The sequence below is a fragment of the Perna viridis genome, chromosome 6 (genome assembly GCF_037379345.1).
Source record: "Perna viridis isolate PV_CMFRI_1.1 ecotype Kerala chromosome 6, ASM3737934v1, whole genome shotgun sequence".
Taxonomy (NCBI): Eukaryota; Metazoa; Mollusca; class Bivalvia; order Mytilida; family Mytilidae; genus Perna; species Perna viridis.
Genome location: NC_142450.1, coordinates 8791609 through 8806700, shown reverse-complemented (window position 1 = coordinate 8806700; position 15092 = coordinate 8791609). Strand labels below are relative to the sequence as shown.

General features: G+C 32.8%; 2 protein-coding genes across 2 annotated transcripts; both read left to right on the top strand.

The window, feature by feature from the left end:
* The first annotated feature begins 1102 nt into the window (after positions 1-1102).
* Positions 1103-4482, top strand: LOC148613533 (actin, cytoplasmic-like). The gene is made up of 7 exons (XM_088586893.1): positions 1103-1280; positions 1509-1677; positions 2067-2306; positions 2566-2704; positions 2898-3197; positions 3433-3552; positions 3848-4482. Exons 2-7 carry the CDS (start codon positions 1540-1542, stop codon positions 4051-4053), a joined length of 1143 nt encoding a protein of 380 aa, XP_088443019.1. The 5' UTR covers positions 1103-1280; positions 1509-1539; the 3' UTR covers positions 4054-4482.
* A 2765-nt stretch (positions 4483-7247) lies between these two features.
* On the top strand, positions 7248-10646 carry LOC148613532 (actin, cytoplasmic-like). The gene is made up of 7 exons (XM_088586892.1): positions 7248-7387; positions 7707-7874; positions 8169-8408; positions 8745-8883; positions 9242-9541; positions 9768-9887; positions 10149-10646. Exons 2-7 carry the CDS (start codon positions 7737-7739, stop codon positions 10352-10354), a joined length of 1143 nt encoding a protein of 380 aa, XP_088443018.1. The 5' UTR covers positions 7248-7387; positions 7707-7736; the 3' UTR covers positions 10355-10646.
* The last annotated feature ends 4446 nt before the right edge of the window (positions 10647-15092 follow it).

Sequence of the window (15092 nt, the reverse complement as noted above, 5' to 3'; positions counted from 1 at the left end):
ATCTGTCCGGAATTTGACCTATCCGATTCTAAAATTATAGTTTAACTGAATTTTTTACCATTACTTTTTTTCTTAGCTCCTCGCTTCGCGCCAAAATTCTTGGAAGAGTTGTTGATTTTATTTCTAAAGTGCTGTCCAACTAAAATTTTAGCGCCACCTGGTGGATAGAACTACTTCGATTCGCGAATGACTACAATTCCGGCAATTTTTTTCAAGAAGAAATTTTCCTTTCTGCATCCGAGGTTATTTTTAGTGAAGCGGAAATGACCGAGTAGTTCCGATTGTATTTTACAGTGGGGATTGAAAATGGCGCTCTTGTACAACAAGAAATGAGATTGCAATTATTTTGATGCGTTAATTGTAAAAGTTGCATTTTGAACATGCAAATACGTATAGAAGTTATACTCTATCAAGCACAGTACAATTTCAGCAATTACTCTAGCTCTTTATAACTGAAAGTCTCAAATGTATGGTATCTTTTCCTACATGCCATTTTACAAAATTACAAAATAATCGCTAAATAGCAAAATTGTAAAATAACCTATGTTTTCAAGTGTCGTATTAATTCCTGAAATATATTGAATTAAAAAAAATACGTTGTGCTACTACGAATATTTATCTTAGCCAGTCTGAAGTTTTACCGAATGGCGGAGAATACAAGGAATTCTAACCGTGTCAATACTTCTCTAATATAAGAATTATAATCTCAAAAATATAATCATCGCAAGTTGTTTGTTAGACTTGCTAATATATATATGTTCTATGTACAATCAAATATTAATTCACTAGTCAACTGCAGTACAGAGAGACAGCAAATGGATCGTGAACAGATATCTGCGTAGATATATAATACACCTGGTAAGATATTGATAGAGAGATACTTGTAGCCATTACTATAGCTCTTTATTACTGAAAGTCTCAAATGTATGCTTTGCCTAATATGGCGACTTTTTAAACATAAATATTAAAATTTTTAGAAGCATTTATATTGAGATGATATACTTATATGGTTTAAAACAGATTTTACAATATCATAACTAAATATAGACCTATTAAATTCCGAAGATTTAAATATAGTTGTTAGCGACAGGTGAAAAATTTACCTGCAATTCCATTTATGTCTAGGGCAGATTGCTGGTTACCTTATATGGACAGTATCGGAGAAGACTTAAGTGAGTGACAAAGCTACGGGGTATATATATAAAGCGGGGACAACACTATAAAACAAACTGATAAATAGCTAGCCATCATAAAAGCCGAAAAGGAAATTTAAAAAAAACGTAAGTAAAATAAAATCTGTGCAGTTCGATCTACAGATAATTTCCCTCTCGAGTAAAGTCTAGTTTTATATTTATAAGTTTGTTGTAGGGTCAAAACTAGATGTATTCGAAATAATATTCTTTTATTGTTTTATAAACAACAAGCATTTTTAAATGAAATCGTTTGTTTCTGCTTATTTCTCTAATTCAAAATACACACACCTAAATATTTTACTTTATATATGCTAGATTTAAGCACAAAAACCTGAGTAATATTAAAATGCCAGTCAACCTTTACGAAGATGATATCACTGCCGTTGTTATTGACAACGGATCTGGAATGGTCAAGGCAGGTTTTGCCGGAGACGATGCACCAAGGGCAGTATTCCCAGGGATTGTCGGTAGACCTAGGTATCAGGTAAGTCTATTAACACCTGCGGAAAGGGTACAGTTTCTTTTAAATTGTTGGATATAAAACCATTTAAACATTTTTAACTCAACTATAGAATCACGTTTCAATGAAACAAGGAGACGGCCTAGCAGATTTTGGAAATAAATTTGCTGGTCTGAAAAAGTTGAAAGTAAATATCTGGCTTTCACCTCCTAGAAAATAAATAAATATTCTGACCTCAGTCCAGAAACTCCATACAGTGAAATGGAAATAAATAATCTTGCCCCGATGTGGTTGAAAATAAATTTTCTAACCCGCAAAATCTCGAAAATAAATATGCTGACCCCACAAAACTTGCCAGCTCTCCCCGTAATCAAAAGTAAATATGTAGCCATAGTTTTATCCATATTTTATAGGGTGTTATGGCAGGCATGGGACAAAAAGACAGTTACATTGGTGACGAAGCCCAGAGTCATCGTGGAATATTAACATTGAAATATCCGATAGAACACGGCATCGTGACAAACTGGGACGATATGGAGAAGATCTGGCACCATACATTCTATAATGAGCTGAGAGTAGCTCCCGAGGAGCACCCTATCATGTTAACAGAAGCACCACTCAATCCCAAAGCAAACAGAGAACGCATGACAGAAGTAAGATTTGAAGCATATGATAGAATGTAAATTTATGGGACAACCATTAAATGTGGTTATAACAAGGGGATAAGTCTTACTGAAAATATATGTTTAAGCTGTATGTACGACAACGGCAGTATGCTTGATAGTGTTAGTAAAGTTTAAAAGACATTTTCAGTCATTTCACTCTGTCATAGTTTTTCGAGAAGGCCTTCAATTTCTACTAAAATAATATATAACAATGTACTGATTATAAACTTATCATTATTTGTTTCAGATTATGTTCGAGACATTCAATGTTCCAGCCTTTTATGTGAATATTCAAGCTGTATTGTCTTTGTATAGTGCAGGAAGAACAACTGGTATAGTGCTGGATGCTGGAGATGGAGTTTCACATGTGGTACCTATATATGAAGGTATTCATATGTTTTCATGTTATTGTATTATATCGAATCTTGTATGTTTTTTTTATTACAACAATTTAATACTGATTTATGATAAAGTCAAAATGACCAGGTAACACATGCATATACCAACAAAACAAAACAAAACTACTAACGAAAAGGTATTTATTCATTCAAACAGATGACATAATCTTTTTTTCGGTAGGTTACGCACTACCTCATGCTGTTAAGCGTTTAGATCTCGCCGGTAGAGATTTGACAGCATATTTGCAAAAGATACTCCATGAGAGAGGATACAATTTCGTCACTACAGCTGAAACAGAAGTTGTGAAGGACATAAAAGAGAAAATGTGCTATTGTGCTTTGGATTTTGAACAGGAATTGGCGACTTCTGCTACTTCATCGACGACAGAAAAATCGTATGAACTTCCAGACGGAGCAGTCATCACCATTGGCAACGAACGTTTCAGGTGCCCGGAAGTTCTCTTCCAACCGTCATTTACTGGTGAGATGTTAAACTAGTTCTTTGGAATCTAAATATTTTGATTAATTGCTCATTTAATGGTAAGGTGTAATTGCCTCTTTTTAAAATGTATACTCTTATAAAAGTATGTGGTATAAACACACCGAGTTAAAAGAGAAAAGTTTGCACTATTAAGGATATGTAAAATTTTGCATTTATTATGTTATATCCGTTGTCATTTCGTATCCTGGTAAAGTAATAATTATTAATTTTACAGGTATGGAATCCAGTGGAATTCATGAAATGATACATAACTCTATTATGATGTCAGATATAGATATTAGAAAAGACCTGTACAACAACATCGTGATATCAGGGGGAACAACCATGTTTCCTGGTAAGTCTTACATTGTATTTTTACCATTGGGGACTCTGGTAGGCTTGCGCCTGATCAATTATTAAACTGAAAATGGGATGCTTTAAAATACATTCATAAACAAATATTATGGAGGCTTAAACTTTATGAACATTTTTCAGTAAAATTACGTTTGGGAAACCGCTTGCTATTTCGGAAACATTCTAGTTGAAATTAAAAATATCTTACAAATTCAATACCATGTACCGTCCGTGAGACGTCAAGGACGACAACCCCCTCTTCACTCATTCAATATCATGTCAATTTCTTTTTAAAGGTCTTGTCGATCGATTGAAAAAAGAGCTTGATGCCATCGTACCAAACTCAATAAAAACAAAAATTATAGCCGCACCAGAAAGAAAATATTCTGTATGGATCGGTGGTTCTATTCTGGGGTCATTGTCAACATTCCAACAGATGTGGATCACGAAATCAGAATACGATGAATGCGGACCTAGCATTGTACATCGTAAATGTTTTTAGATAATAGCTGATGAAAGACCAAGATCGAATTGATAATCTCAGCCAAGATTTTTAACACCAGGACTAATACACTCTGGCATACACCAGTGGGTTACAATGTGCAATTACCATTACAATTCCAATACAGTAGTCCAGTAGATTGAATCATCAACTCATTCGACATTAAAACCATGATAGTAATCAGTTTATTCAACAATGTACAATATACATGTATTGCAGTGATCTGGGTCATGATGAATGTATTTTTTGTCCAAATGTACTAATATGAGTATGATACAATGTTTATTGCTGTTTTTTTCAATAATTTTCGTGAACTATGCAGAATGAATGTATTGATGAGTCATTGATTGAGTGTGTGGAAAAGATTGAATTTAATTGCTTTGTTACGTTAGTTAATTGTTCTAAATAAAACCGTGCAGTTACAAATCAGTTTATGGCTTTGCCTTTGCCATTGTTTTCATATAGAATTGGCTGGTTCGAATAGAGGAAGTACATGAATAATAACAATTTAATTGTTTTGAGAGGTCATACCTACGTAAGTTAACATTTGCAGTACTCTTTCTGAAGCATACTCTTTGCATCCCTTTTATAATGTTATTGGTACTGTCTTACCCTTTATTTTACGCGCAACTTTAAAACTTGCCAAAATTACAAAAAAAACTCGACTTGCTACACACCTAACAAAACAGAATTAAAAAATAAACAGACGAAAAGAAAGAACAAAAACAAGAAAAAATAAATACAATGAAAATAAAATATTTTATCTGATATAACTCAATGCTTACATTGAAAAATCGTAATAAAAGAAGCTCTTTTAACACTACAATTACTTGTGTTTTACATATGCGACTATACTCATTTAGAGAAGGTTATATAAGTTGTTAAAGATTCTAATGAAGCCAGATTGCTATGCTTCTTTACTTATGCCTTCTAATTTTGTTCGAATCACAAGTTAAGAGACTAACACATTTTAAAATCTATATTTTTGTACATGAAGTACAAATGTATAACTATAGCCTAGAAAATATAATTTCTTTATTTCTTCCAAACAGTCAGTAAATCTTACAGATTTTTTTTAATTTGTTCAGTGAATATTTGCTCTGTCAATGACTCAGTCTGGACAATTACATGTTTGTGTAGATGAAATAAAATCATCCCTAAACCAAAAACAATAAAAGACAAAAACAAAAGCTTCACAAAAAACCACCAACAATTAAGAAAACAAGGCATTTGTATCATCAACTACGTTTTCGTAGTGAGGCAAGATCATTTCGGCATAGGGTCTGAAATGAACTCTGCAAGATCGTGCATTCTAGCCATTTAAAATGCTAGTATCTTTGCATATTTTTTTTCAATTTTCAATGAAAGAAAACTTATTTCAATGTCTTAATAGATATGTGACGGATGTGGTTAATAAAAAGCAATAAAAGCATATGAGCAACTCGAACTCCACTTAAAACTGGGAGCATGGACCAAGTGCACCCTTTTAGGATTCATTGTCCGGAGCTATTTTCTGATTTGGTCAGTGGGCGGCCAAATCAGAAAAAAGCTCCAGAAACTGAATCCCAAAAGGGATTACAGGTGCACCAGTAGGGTAAACTAGAGTATGCCAAAGCTTGTCCAAGATATTTTTGTTTCGCGCTGAACATATTACAAATGAGCTTTCAAGTCATCACTACAAAATTAATTAACTCGTGAACAACGAAAAAGGATTTATTTACAATCTCAAAGTTTCCCTCTAGAAAAGCAGGGGATGCTTACCTTACGGGTGCACCTGGTCCATATTCCAAGGGGCTTTTCCCTGTTGATTCTGTTTTTGATCCCGGTTTTTTTTTTTAAATTTTTGTTGATCTTTGTCCCTTGACCCTAACAAATTAGTTTAACTTTTTTAACTTTTTTGCTGCTTATCTGGATCTGAAGTACAACTTTAAAATGTCGTTATACATTCGTCGTCTATTGTATGATCTTTTTTTAATACGGACAAAAAATTAAAATAAATATCATTCTTCGATTCAAATGGACACTATAACTGTCAAAAATCGGTTAAGGTATTTAAAACTATGACCAAATCTACATTGAAATTGGTAGATGAGTTTATTAAAATACTCAGAGGTAAAAAAAAAATTTATGTTTGTAACATCCTCCAAAGTCAGGGTTTTGAGTCCACATTCGCTACCTATTGGACTCAAAACTCAAAGGGAGCGAAGGTGGACTCAAAACCCTGACTTGGGAGGATGTATATACAAAAGAAGGTGTTGAAAAGCATTTTTACTGCGATATTATTTTTTGATCGCTAGAATTTCTTGTATTACTAAATTTGTTGTGTGTGTGTGTGTGGGGGGGGGGGTTTGTTTGTCTGATATACCATTAAGGATATCATTCTTCAATTAAGGTTCATAATAATTAAAAAATTCTGTGTAATGGTGTGTGTCTTGCTAGAAGTAATAACTGTTTATTTTTCACATAAGTTCAATCCGTATTTTTATGGGTACCGTACTGTTCATTCTCTAAATATATATACATTTTTGTTGTACGATTTGTTCTGTGTTGTCATTTTGGTGTTGCCGGCATTGTTATATGTTGTAATTTTGGTGTTGCCCGCATTGTTCTGTGTTGTCCTTTTGGTGTTGCCGGCATTGTTTTATCCGAAAATTTTCTTTCGTTTGCAACGTCAGAGTCATTATTTCTTCTTTTTCAAACATTGAGCAAGTGTAAACTGAATGTATTCGTTATAGGTGCACACGTGAAATTTGCAAGTTTGATAACGCTGAACTATTCAGAATGTCACAAAACTTAAAATATCAGAATATATACTCAAAAAAAAAAACAAAAACAAAAAACAAAAACAAAAAAAAAAAAAAGAACAAAAGAAAATATTTAAAAAAAGATATTTCTTAACAAATGAAGTAATGAAGGTTTGCTGTTCCGAATTTACAATTATTTTGGCCTTTTGCTAATTTTGTTAAAATTACAAGTCAGAATTCCGTTGTGCAATGATTATTCAAATGTGATTTTCAAAAATAAGTTTTAAAATGATTCATATAAGCATTACATTACACTATTAACTTGGGTAAATAAACATTTACTTATAAGTTCGACAATCAAACTGTTCATATCTTTAAATAGAACATGTAAAAATAATACCAGGGGGTTTAAAAATAGTTGTGACTGCCCATTTATGTTAATAACAGGTGGTCATTTACCTTATACGGAAAGTCTCAGAAAAAGATTTGAAATTCGGAGAAAAGAGTGTGACACATACATATTGGGTATAAATAAAGCGGGACAGTATGGTTAACATAAACCGACAGATAAAAGGATCTAGAAGAAACAGGTAAGCGAATATAGTATATAGTGATATTTCATACGCACGATTTGAAAAAAAAAAAACATTTGCAAACGAACACAGTCATGTCTTACAAACCTTGTGTATGTTATAGGATACTTATTTCCTCATAATACAGTGCTGATAATTTGTCTCGAAAAAACTTGATTGTCGGAATTTTTCTACAGCAACCACTAGTCCTAGGGAGTTACTAGTACCACATTTCAAAAATATTGAACATAAAGCAATGTACTTTTTATGATCCTGAAACTAATTAAAGTTATGCTTAAATTTTCATGTATATTGGTTAAACTCTACATTAATTTAGAAAAGCAGAACCAGTGCAGTATCTACCAAAATGCCAGTTAATATTTACGAAGATGATATAGCAGCCGTTGTTATTGACAACGGTTCTGGAATGGTCAAGGCGGGTTTTGCAGGAGATGATGCCCCACGGGCTGTATTTCCTGGTATTGTTGGAAGACCCAGGTTTCAGGTAAGTCTCTATACGACTCAATTTAAGAGTTTCAAATTTTTAGATAATACATTACAATATGATATGCTGTATTTGAGAAAAATGATCTTTTAAGTTAACGTTGTTGCTTTATATCTTCAAATTGAGGGTTAGATAAAATAATGCCATCTGGAGAGGGCAAAACCGAAGTCAGAAAAATGCCTCGAATATTTAAACAACTGTTAAAGTGTTACAGCTATTTTAAATCAGCTAATCATATTATCATCAGTTGGTTGGCTTAAACTGAAATGCTTAATATCAATCTTTTCTGTATAGGCCGTTATGGCAGGTATGGGACAAAAAGACAGTTACATTGGTGATGAAGCCCAGACTCATCGTGGAATATTAACATTGAAATATCCGATAGAACATGGCATCGTAACAAACTGGGACGATATGGAGAAGATCTGGCACCACACATTCTATAATGAGCTGAGAGTAGCTCCCGAGGAGCACCCAGTCATGTTAACGGAAGCACCACTCAACCCCAAAGCAAACAGAGAACGCATGGCACAGGTATGTCTGATATTCGTTACCCAATCAATGGATCTTATAATTGAATGCTTTTCATACAGTTTACATTTTCAAGTATTTCATTCCTAAAAAAAGAAAACATTATTTAAATGTAGAACAAAACAAAACAAAAATATAGTTCGACTAGTATACTGACTTTGAGCCAAATTATCTTACTGTTAGAAATGTCTTTCTGTACAGACACTTTAAATTCCAATCCAATCAAACTTTGAAATAGTAGTTAACATGTAATTGTTTTTGACATTTTAAATACGATAAGAAGGACGCGGTTGCTATGTCGAGTTGAAATAATGATATACTTTTACATATTCATTTCAGATTATGTTCGAGACATTTAATGTTCCGGCCTTTTATGTGAATATCCAAGCTGTCCTATCATTATATGCTGCTGGCAGAACAACTGGTATAGTGCTGGATGCTGGCGATGGCGTTTCTCATGTGGTACCAATATATGAAGGTATTGTTATCTTAACTATCTTACTCTTTTAATCATCCTCGTGTCTTTTGCTGCACAAAGTCTAAATGCACAAATTTGCTCTCTGCTTCCATCAGGTGTCCAAAATCTTGTACTTTCTTATTGGTTTTTGTGGAGACGGTGACCAATCCACCAGCGTTTTCTCCTTGTAATGTCTCTTATCTATCATACATTTGTATGGAACTCTTGGTTGCTTAAACTATCTAGTCAACAATGTTCAGTCAACAGTCAAAAGCAATGAGGACATTTGTAACTACAGTAACTATCAATTCAATAAAATGGGTTTTAGAGAAATTTGGATGAGAAGACATCAGAAAATTTGTGTTCCATTTATTTGTAGGTTATGCATTACCCCATGCCGTTAAGCGGTTGGATCTCGCCGGTAGAGATTTAACAGCTTATCTACAAAAGATACTCCATGAGAGAGGATACAATTTCGTCACTACAGCTGAAACAGAAGTTGTTAAAGACATCAAAGAGAAAATGTGTTATACTGCTCTGGATTTTGAACAAGAATTGGCGACTTCTGCTAGTTCATCAGCCATAGAAAAATCGTATGAACTTCCAGACGGAGCAGTCCTCACTATTGGCAACGAACGTTTTAGGTGCCCGGAAGTCCTTTTCCAACCGTCATTTATAGGTGAGATGTTATACTAAATTATTGATTTTGAAACCATTTATATTTTGATAAAAATTCATATCTAAAGTATATTTCATGAATGTACTTATATAATGCCATGAAGCAGCGGGATCGTTCGCCCAAATTATCTCTCTACACACGAGCATGTGATTGAACTTAAATAACATTTATAAGTTAGGATGTTGTGTTATATCTTGATATCATGGAAGTATTTAAAATTTTGAAGGTATGGAATCTAGTGGTATCCATGAAATGGTACACAACTCAGTAATGATGTCAGATATAGACATTAGAAAAGATCTGTACAACAACATCGTGATATCAGGGGGAACAACCATGTTTCCAGGTAAGTTTGCCTTGTGTAATTACATTCTTCTCTCTACAATATATGCCAATGTTAGATATGGAGAAATCAACCAAATAAAATGATTCACTTTAAACAGATATATGAAACTTTACATATATCAGAAGTGGATGATAATAAAACAAAGTTACGTTACAGACTATAGCTATAAGAGCACTTATTTGATTATATTTAACAAGTACGTAAGTACAAAAAATTTAACCATTTATGCAAATATTAAAAAATATATATCTCACGATATAGGTCTTGCCGATCGTTTGAAGAAGGAGCTTGATGCCATCGTACCAAATTCAATGAAAACAAAAATCATAGCCGCACCAGAAAGGAAATATTCTGTATGGATTGGTGGTTCTATTCTGGGGTCGTTGTCATCATTTCAACAGATGTGGATTTCTAAATCTGAATATGACGAATGTGGTCCAAGCATTGTTCATCGAAAATGTTTTTAGACGGTTCACATTCGGAATATGGGCGCAAGATTTTATGACTTAAGTATTTTAAATTTAAGACCTGTAGACTTTACAAAAGCGTAACTTTTGTGCAATATTGTAAAAAATATTGTGTTGCCATTTTTTTCAAAGTGAATTGCTGTATATGGAATATCAAGTTAATGTGTGAAAAGCGTTTTTTATGTACTTTTGTAAAATTTTGTGTGTTCTGTATGTATTGTTGAAACAAGTATGTGCATTAGAGTAGAGTATGTAATATTTGTTAAGTTTGCAAAATAAAAATCGTTGTACAGAGTAGGTTTTAATATTTATTCGAATATATAATTTATATATACGAAAAGTTTGCAAAAATAATGCCTAGTATGGTCAATTTCACACCAGGACTGAGTTCTCCTTGTGAGGTTCATTACACATCACATCTGAATTCTGCTAGTGAGGTCCATTACACACCATGACAGAATTCTCCTTGTGAGATCTATTACACATCATGACTGAGTTCTCCTAGTGAGATCCATTACACATCATGACAGAATTCTGCTTGTGGTGACGGTTAAAATCTAAAGCGTAACTACATCAAAATCATCTATACATTATGTAACATATATTCAAGTGTAACAAAATTATATAACTTGTATTTTTTTTTTAAATATGAGGACAAAAGCGGTTCCCCTACAAAGGTCAATTAAGTCTTGACAATGTACCTTGTAAACCTCAAATACATTAAAATAGAATACAGGCTTATAACTCTTGAACGTTCATCAATCGTTAAGAGGAGTTCAAAAATACAAAAAAATCACTCACTGGAAACTCTATGAGATTAATTATAATCATGATAATCCTAGAAAGGAAAATATAAAGAGGAATGCTGAGTACCAATCGAAAGAGTTGTCTTCACATTTCATATGGAAGCGGTTCAAATATTTACAAAAAGAGGGCAGTGATTCCGGCCCAGGCTATTACTTAATCACTTTTTGCCAAATTCTACATACAATATAATAAATAAAAGGATGACCCAACCACCGAAACCATCCTGTTGCAGCATACATCACTTTTTCGTGAAGTTCAGAACAGCATTTAAAAAAATGGAGCAATTCATTGCATAAGACCGTTATGCCGAATTTGCATGTACGTTCTATTATTTATGGCAACAGGAGACTTTCTCGTTTCGTATCGCTTTGAATGAAAAAAAAAAAAACAAAAACAAAAAACAAAAACAAAAACAAAAAACAAAAATCAAAACGCCGAACCAAACGAACTAAAATGACAGTTAGGTTAAAAACAAATTGTGGACCGATCTCAATGTTAACAGATTTTAGTACGATTATGTTCTCGTGACATCGGAAAGAGATGTCAAATATTTTTTTTTCTAAAATGGTGGCATAGAAATTTTGATAATTACATTTTTGCAGGAATGGTGTAAGGCTACGGTCTAGTGTTATTGCTACTTGTAATAATCATTATTATGGCTATCTGGCCATGAGTTCAGAAACTTGGTTTTCTTAAAACAAGTATAATATAGGATTATATGTGATAATAGTACTGTAAGTATTTCTTTCGACTTAAAAGTATCAAGTTAGTGTTACCTTCATCAGACTTGGTTTTGAAATCGATAATCTTAGACCTCAGCGTTTATGTTATGTGTCTCTGGAGCTAGCTAGGTTCACTGAAACTAAGCGATTTTACAGGGCACATAGGTGTCTATACCACAATTTGTAGCACTTCAGCTAAACCTTATCAAATAATTGGAATAGATGGAAAATAGTTGGTTAGATTATAGGTACATGTTCTAGAAGGGAATGGTTGATTTCAACGATTGTGGCTCAAGTTTGAATGATTTGACAGACAGATGCGACCTGGAGTTCGCTAAATTTAATTTCGACTTGAATAAAAGTAGCTTGTAATTCATTTATACGGGATGTTGGAGCTTTATGTTCATTCATCTAGGTACTTCATATAAACCGACAACGAACCTGAATATTACACAATCTGGCGCACTGCTATGATTCCACTTAATGTTTTGTGTGATACATACTTATTAAAAGATAAATTAAATGTCATCACAATAGGGAGTTCAAATGAACGAGTTTTCAATAACAAGCTTGTGTTCAGATACGTTTGAAGTCGATCCCGGTTCTTTTTTTTATCTTATCTTTTTTACCATTTGATATTTATTTGAGGCGTAAACATTCAAACTATCATACAAATTGATTCAGTTCATGAATTCTTTGATTTCTATCTATTGTCGTTTTCAAGATACTGGCTAAAACTGCAAAAAGCATCATTTTACTTTGACCAAAAGGAGACTTTTGTAGAACTTTTCAATCTGAAGAAGGAAGCTTAAGGTCAAAATATCTTATTGTTTTTGAAATATCTGCAGAAATTTGTGACTTGACACCTGTAGTCTAAAACAGCCATGTTTTACACTTGATCTGTATAAATGATATAGTTTTAAAAGTAGATACCCTAAGGATGTGGTGACCAAGTTTGGTAATAATCCACTGAGCGGTTTTGGATAAGATTTTTAAAGAAAAGTAAAGGTTGTAATAGACCACGTGACCTGAGGCGCAGCTACTAAGTGGATTTAATTTACTTGCATTTTTCAGCTAATATACTGAACTGTGGCTTAAGCACGAGTGAAAGGTCTGATAGGTCCTTAAAAACATTTTTTTTGTAGTGAAGATACTGTGAGAAATGAGTTCCATAAAGCTAAGAAGAAATTTAATCTTAATAAATCAGATGCTAATAGGAAAGAGTTAAAAGTAGCATGTAAAGCATATAAAACACAAATGCAGAAATGTTTTCAAGAATATGAATTTAGATTAGAAATTGAACTTCGTAAAGCATCGGAATCTGACCCCAGGGTATTGTGGAGAATTTTTAATAATTTTATCAAATCAAAATCCCAATCAAAAATAGATATAGAGACTTTATACGATTATTTCAAAAATTTAAATACTGATAATAGTTCGGATGATACAAATTTTGAAATACCAGAATTGGATGATGAATTGGCAAATGATATTCTAAACAGAGACATAACAGAGGATGAAATCATTTCTGCAATCAAAGGTCTAAAAAATGGTAAATCTCCAGGTTATGACTGTGTAATAAATGAGTACATAAAACCAACGGCACATATGTTGATGCCACTGTATCTTAAGTTGTTTAATATTATTTTGAATACTGGAGTCATTCCAGAAATGTGGACACTTGGTATGATAATACCTATTTTCAAAAACAAAGGTGACCCCCTTAATCCTGATTCATATAGAGGTATCACACTTGTTTCATCAGTTGGGAAACTTTTTACAGCTATTTTGAATTTCAGACTAACTGAATATGCAGATTTAGTAGATATTATTCCAGAGTCCCAAGCCGGATTTCGAAAGGGTTATTCAACAGTAGATAACATATTTTGTTTACATGTCCTAATTGGTCTTTATTTATCATTTGGGAAAAAATGTTTTGTACATTCGTCGATTTTAAGAAGGCGTTTGATACGGTATGGAGGGTTGGTCTTTGGCAAAAGATGATAAAAAATAATATTGGTGGGAAGATATTAAAAGTAATTTATAACATGTATGATTGCATTAAATCCTGTGTTAAACAGGACGACCTAATTTCTGTGTTCTTTTCATGTGATACGGGGGTTCGTCAGGGGGAAAATTTGTCACCTTTTCTTTACAAAGAATTGTCAAGATATATTAAGAATCTATGTTTCAATCTTTGTGCTACTGTACGCTGATGATACCATTGTATTGGCAGAAAGTGCAGAAGATCTGCAAAGTTCTCTTCTTGTATTTGAAAACTATTGTTCACGATGGAAATTGACTGTCAATGTTGACAAAACTAAAACATTATTTTTTGTAAGCGTAAAAGCAAAGTTCAACATGATTTCAAATTATTTTGGACAAAATTTAGAAAGAGTTGATTCATACTCATACATTGGTCTAATTTTTAATTACAACGGGAATTTTTCATTGGCAAAGTAAAAATTGTTAGACCAAGCTCAAAAAGCACTATATGCACTGTACGGAAAAATTAGAAACATTAATATACCAATTGACTTACAGTTAAAATCATTTGATTCACTGATTGAGCCAATTCTTTTATATTCATGCGAGGTCTGGGGTTTTGAAAACACTAGTATGTTAGAAAAGATACATCTGCAATTTTTGAAGAAAATCTTAACTTTAAGATCAACTACACCAAATTTTATGATTTATGGGGAAACCGGACGTTATCCGATTGAAATTGAGATTAAAATTCGCATGTTGAACTTTTGGGCTAAACTTATTACAAATGAAAATAAAATGTCAGGAATGTTATATCAGTTATTACTAGATATGCATAACAGAAATGTATATCATTCAAAATGGATTTTATATGTTAAATCTGTATTAGACAACTCTGGTTTATCTTATGTATAGAATAGTCAAAGTGCATTAAGTAAGCTAGACACTAAAATATGTCAAACAAATTTTACATGATCAGTTTATACAGAAGTGTTACAGTGACATGATGAATTCGTCTAGAGGTCAGTTCTACAGTTTATTTAAAAATGAATTTGGTTTTGAAAAGTATTTAGTGAAGTTAAATAAAAATCGTAGAATCTACATAAGTAAGTTACGTTGCTCAAACGTCAAGTTTCCAATTGAAACTGGACGTTGGACCAACACCTCACGCTCAGAAAGATTTTGTTTATTATGTAATCTTGGTGCTATTGGTAATGAATTTC